Source organism: Triticum urartu, chromosome 2 (assembly GCF_003073215.2).
Source record: "Triticum urartu cultivar G1812 chromosome 2, Tu2.1, whole genome shotgun sequence".
NCBI lineage: Eukaryota > Viridiplantae > Streptophyta > Magnoliopsida > Poales > Poaceae > Triticum > Triticum urartu.
Window position 1 is genome coordinate 567,973,850 of NC_053023.1, and position 4,465 is coordinate 567,978,314.

Consider the following 4,465-nt stretch of genomic DNA (forward strand, 5'->3'; position numbering starts at 1 on the left):
CTCCATATCTGCCTTTGTAACCTCCGTCTCCGAAGGCCCGGGAAGTTTAGTTGTCCGCCTCCATGTCGTCGCCAAGCGACTAATCGGCCGAAGATGCTCAGCCCACCAAGCTTGGTGTCGACGAGAGGGAAGGAGCAGTGGCCTTCCTAGGACACGAGCGTCGACGACCTACCGTGCACTAATCGTCTTGGCTGTCGGCGGCGCTCACGGACGTGTCGGCTTCTTCGTGGTCATGGCGTCGGGGCGCGGCCTCCTCCCCGACGCACTCCTTGCCGGCGGCCGCCACCTCCGTTACCCGCTGCCAGTACCGCTAGCGGGCGAGGCGGGGTGGAGCAGGTGGAGAGGTAGAACTCGAGCAACGCCTTCTGCTCGGCTAGGTCCGTGTCCGGCGCGGTCGCGCTGCCGTCGCCGCGACCTGTTCCTCCGCCTGCAGATGCTCCTGCAGGAGGTTGTGGTTGTAGTTGGTGTCGGCCTGCGCCTCCCGAAACCGGTCCTCTCGTTCCTCCCGCACCATGTCCATATAAAATGGGCACGGGCCTTGCCGATGGTCATGGTGCAATGCACCGGCGAGGGTGGAGCGGAGGAGGATGGTGCCGTGGAGGAAGAGGAGGGTGGCGCTGGCTCGTCGGAGGAGGCGCCCTCCATTTGCACGTCGGAGAAGGAGGCGCCCTCCGGTTGCCTACCGGCGGCAATGGAGGCCATGGCCTTCTTCTGCTCTGATGTCAACCCGTCCCAGAGAGTTTTGACGGCGGAGGGATCCACGGCGGGGAGTGGTGCGAAGAGTAATGACTGTGGCTATGGCTGGGGCACCGGGGCAGTGGTAGCACCGGTGGGTGGACAGAGGGACGGATGTGTGGCGCCGGAGGAGAAGCCTCGGCAACTGTGTGCCATCAATGCGGGCGGCAGACGGACGGACAGGCGGCCGTCGTGTCGTTTAAACGCGCGACGGTCACCTGCACCGAAAAGCTTCCATGCCGGCGCCAATGAGCGGCCGCGTCCGCTCTACCTGGGCATGAATGCGGGCGCAAACTGAAAACGCGCGGGAGAGGGTAGAGGTTTTTGATGGGTCAAGACGGTCAAAAGCGGACTTAGAATCGGTCCGGACTCATAAACCTCCTTCACTTTTGTCTTTAATTTGTAAGAGAAATCGTATCCGGCCCACACAATGAAACGCATTGAAGATGGCCTTACTTGGATGGGCCGCGCAGGAAGCGCGTCGATCGGCCAGACTGGCAGATCGCTGTGCCGCTAGCTCATGCTCCTACTCTAGTCTCTAGGGGAGAGAGGACACAAATATCTAATTCGTCCGAGCTAGCCGGTGAGCCCATCGTCACATGCATCGTGAAGTGCAATGGGGGCGGGTCAACTCAACTCTTGGGTGCACAATTGCACATTTCAGATCCAGCCAGTGCCACGAAGCACGCAGACCAGCAGGGAGACTCTGCCGGAATGTTCGCAAATAGCCAAGCAGAGACGCCGGATTCAACTCAACTCAACGACAGAATCTGGCGCCAAGAGATGCGCTACAGTGTTTACGTGCACACGACGAACAAAACCTTGTGGTAATTCTTCCAAGTAACTCTTGCGAGCAGCAAGCGTACAAACCATTAATCTGCAAGCCCATCAATCTTACAGTACATCTTAGATTAAGCGTACGAAGGAACAAACAAACCGGAAAAAACGAGATGAATTTCGGGAGCGGTTACACGGATTCGCCCCGGCCCGAGCCAGATATCTACATACACCTGCTACCAACCAAGCATACAAAGCGCACATTCATCAGCATCAGTCGAAGTCGATCAGGCGAGCGCGGCGAGCCCGCCGCCGCGCATCATCTGGCGGAACTCGTGGAAGTCGACGCGGCCGTCGCCGTCGCGGTCGACCTGCCCGATCATGCGGCGGCACTCCTCGGCCGACCGGCCCTGCTTCAGCCCCAGCGACGCCAGCACGGCGCTCAGCTCGTCCACCGTGATGAACCCGTCGCCGTTGGCGTCGAACACGCGGAACGCCTCCCGCATGTCCTCGTCCTCTTCCTCGTCCGACGAATCCTTCTGGTCCCCGCCGCTGCTCGTCGACATGATGGTGCGGTAGAGCTCGCCGAACTCCTCCACGTCCACGCACCCGTCGCCGTCGGCGTCGATGCGCGCGATCATGGCGGCCAGCTCGTCGCCCGGCACGGGGATGCCCAGCTTGCCCAGCGAGTCCTCCAGCTCCTCCCGCGTGATGCGCCCGTCGCCGTTCCGGTCGAACAGCTCGAACACGCGCGCCAGCTCCGCGCGGTCCGCCGCCTTCACCGAGGGCGACATCTTGCTCGGGGCCGGAGACGCTGCCGGTGGAGGCGCCGGCGACGGAGACGGAGACGGCGAGGGGGGCGCGGCGCAGCCGCGGACAGGGAGGATGGAGGAGAGGCTGGTCGGGATGTAGGAGAGGAGGCCGGAGGGTGGCATGGAGGGTGGTGTTGCTTTGCTCGCTGTGGAGGCTTTGAAGGAAGATCGCTCGAGTTGAGTTGGGTGGGAGAGAGTTTGGTGGTGGTGGTGTTGGCGCAAAGCTTTTGCCGTGGACCAGGGTTGTATTTATACTACTCCTTTCTCGCGTATTGCTCTCTTTCTTTTTTTCTTGTAAAAGGGATAAAGTGCTTCCGTGTCCTTGTATGTCAAGAGTTCAGTCGATGAACTCTATTGCTTTAAAAAATGGAGTTCAGTCGATGAAGAATTTGGGACGGACTCCATTTCCCCGTGTCTTGATTTGACTTCCAAATAAAGTGTCATTTTGTCTTACTTAATTTACTCGGGTTTTCCCCCTTGCCTAGAAGCATTGTACTGGTATGCATAATATCCCATCGAAAAACGGTATGACTCGCAAAAATAAAGGACGAACAGCGGTACAAATACGTTTGCGGGAAGTATGTGTTCCAAGTATAGGAACATGCTACTCTGAACATGTGTACGTATGAACCCATTTCACGAAATTTGCAAAAAAAAAATCACATTTATATGTTTTGGGAAAAATACATATGTTTTTTTTGCGTGTCAAAAGTAGACAAAAAATTGCTGGCTGTGGGGTTCGAACCCACGCGCACTTATGTGCAGAAGATCTTAAGTCTTCCCCCTTAACCACTCGGGCAAACCAGCTCTTGATGGAGAAAGTTAAATCTTTCGTAAAATATACTATTATTGCACAACTCACATATGATCATGCTGAAATAACAGCAGAGACAAAATTTAAATGGCACTTTATTTAATGTCTGTGTAGAAATATGGAGCTTGCTAGAGTTGATCAACGTTGGTATTGATGTGTATATATATATGTGTGTGTGTGTGTGGGGGGGGGGGGGGGGGGGGGGGGGGGGGGGGGCATAAGAGAAGAGGAGAGCTACTCCCCTTTAATTTGGCGCTATTGAAAAAAATTTCTGAAATATGGTGTACTCCCTCCGTCCGGAAAATCTTGTCTCAATCTTGTTTCTCAAATGGATGTATCTAACACTAATTTAGTGCTAGATACATTCATTTGAGGGATAAGTTTTTTCGAATGGAGGGAGTATATATGTGGAAGATAAGAGAAGAGCAAGACGGTGAGGGGAGGGGAAATTCTTTGGTATTTCTGAATTATTAAATTTAACTTTTGAATTGTTATGAGGCATATGGTTTCCGCATAACTAAAAAATGCAGCATTTTATTCTTTATTTCGGTGTGCTATGCTTTGTCCCAGACTTGTTGCCACGATGGAACTAGAAGCTGAAAACTAATAGCAGCATAAAATACATTTGACTTCAGTTTTGAGAATAAAATCTGGCCAGGTTACGGCATCTCTAAAAGCGGACCCTCGAATCGCCGGTAAACGTCCAGAACGGCGCTGACCGGATGCGTTGACATCCAACATTATCCCGCACCAGTCCGCAGACCAGTTCGCATGTTCATTTTCCCGTAAACCGAAAGCAAACTAGGGAGGCTTTGCCGGGGTCCGGACAGCTGCTACGTCAGACTCCGACACCCACAGCCCACCCAAAACCACACCCAGACCCGGTCTTCATCCCTTTTCCCTTTCTCTGCATCTGCTTGCTCCCTGGTCATCGCCGTTGTACCATCTTGGCCGTCCGTCAAGCCCTTGTCGGACCTCCGCTGCCTCCACCGCTCCACCCAGTCGCCACGTGCTTTGCCTACGCCGTCGTTCGTCACCACTCGTCCCTCCACCATGCAGGTACCATCCGCCCATGTGGATGCTGTCCGTGGGTCACCACGTTCGGCAATTGTTTGGTGAAATGCCCGTGTTAAATTTTTGACCTTTTCTCCCTTCTTTGAAGCAATGGATTTAAACATAGAGTCCATGTACGAGCACTACGTTCAGTCGTCCAATGACTCGACCGACGAGGAGGTATGCGGATACAATAACGATGACACAAGCGGTCCTTCTAGACGTGGAGCGTGCGGAAGAGCATGTGCTCAATTTCAAGGGATCGATCAATGGT

The 4,465-nt window shown here is 54.5% G+C and overlaps 1 protein-coding gene and 1 non-coding gene across 2 annotated transcripts; both read right to left on the reverse strand.

Moving 5' to 3' along the window:
• Positions 1-1,548: 1,548 nt before the first annotated feature.
• On the reverse strand, positions 1,549-2,559 carry LOC125538821 (probable calcium-binding protein CML22). Its single transcript, XM_048702119.1, has one exon. It carries the CDS (start codon positions 2,445-2,447, stop codon positions 1,800-1,802), a length of 648 nt encoding a protein of 215 aa, XP_048558076.1. The 5' UTR covers positions 2,448-2,559; the 3' UTR covers positions 1,549-1,799.
• Positions 2,560-3,048: 489 nt separating this feature from the next.
• Positions 3,049-3,131, reverse strand: TRNAL-UAA. The gene has a single exon. It is a non-coding gene; the product is annotated as a tRNA-Leu (tRNA).
• Between the last annotated feature and the right edge of the window lie 1,334 nt (positions 3,132-4,465).

What these genes read in the sequence shown, in the direction of transcription:
- LOC125538821 (XM_048702119.1), bottom strand. Translation starts at nt 2,447, where the DNA reads ATGCCACCCTCCGGCCTCCTCTCCTACATCCCGACCAGCCTCTCCTCC.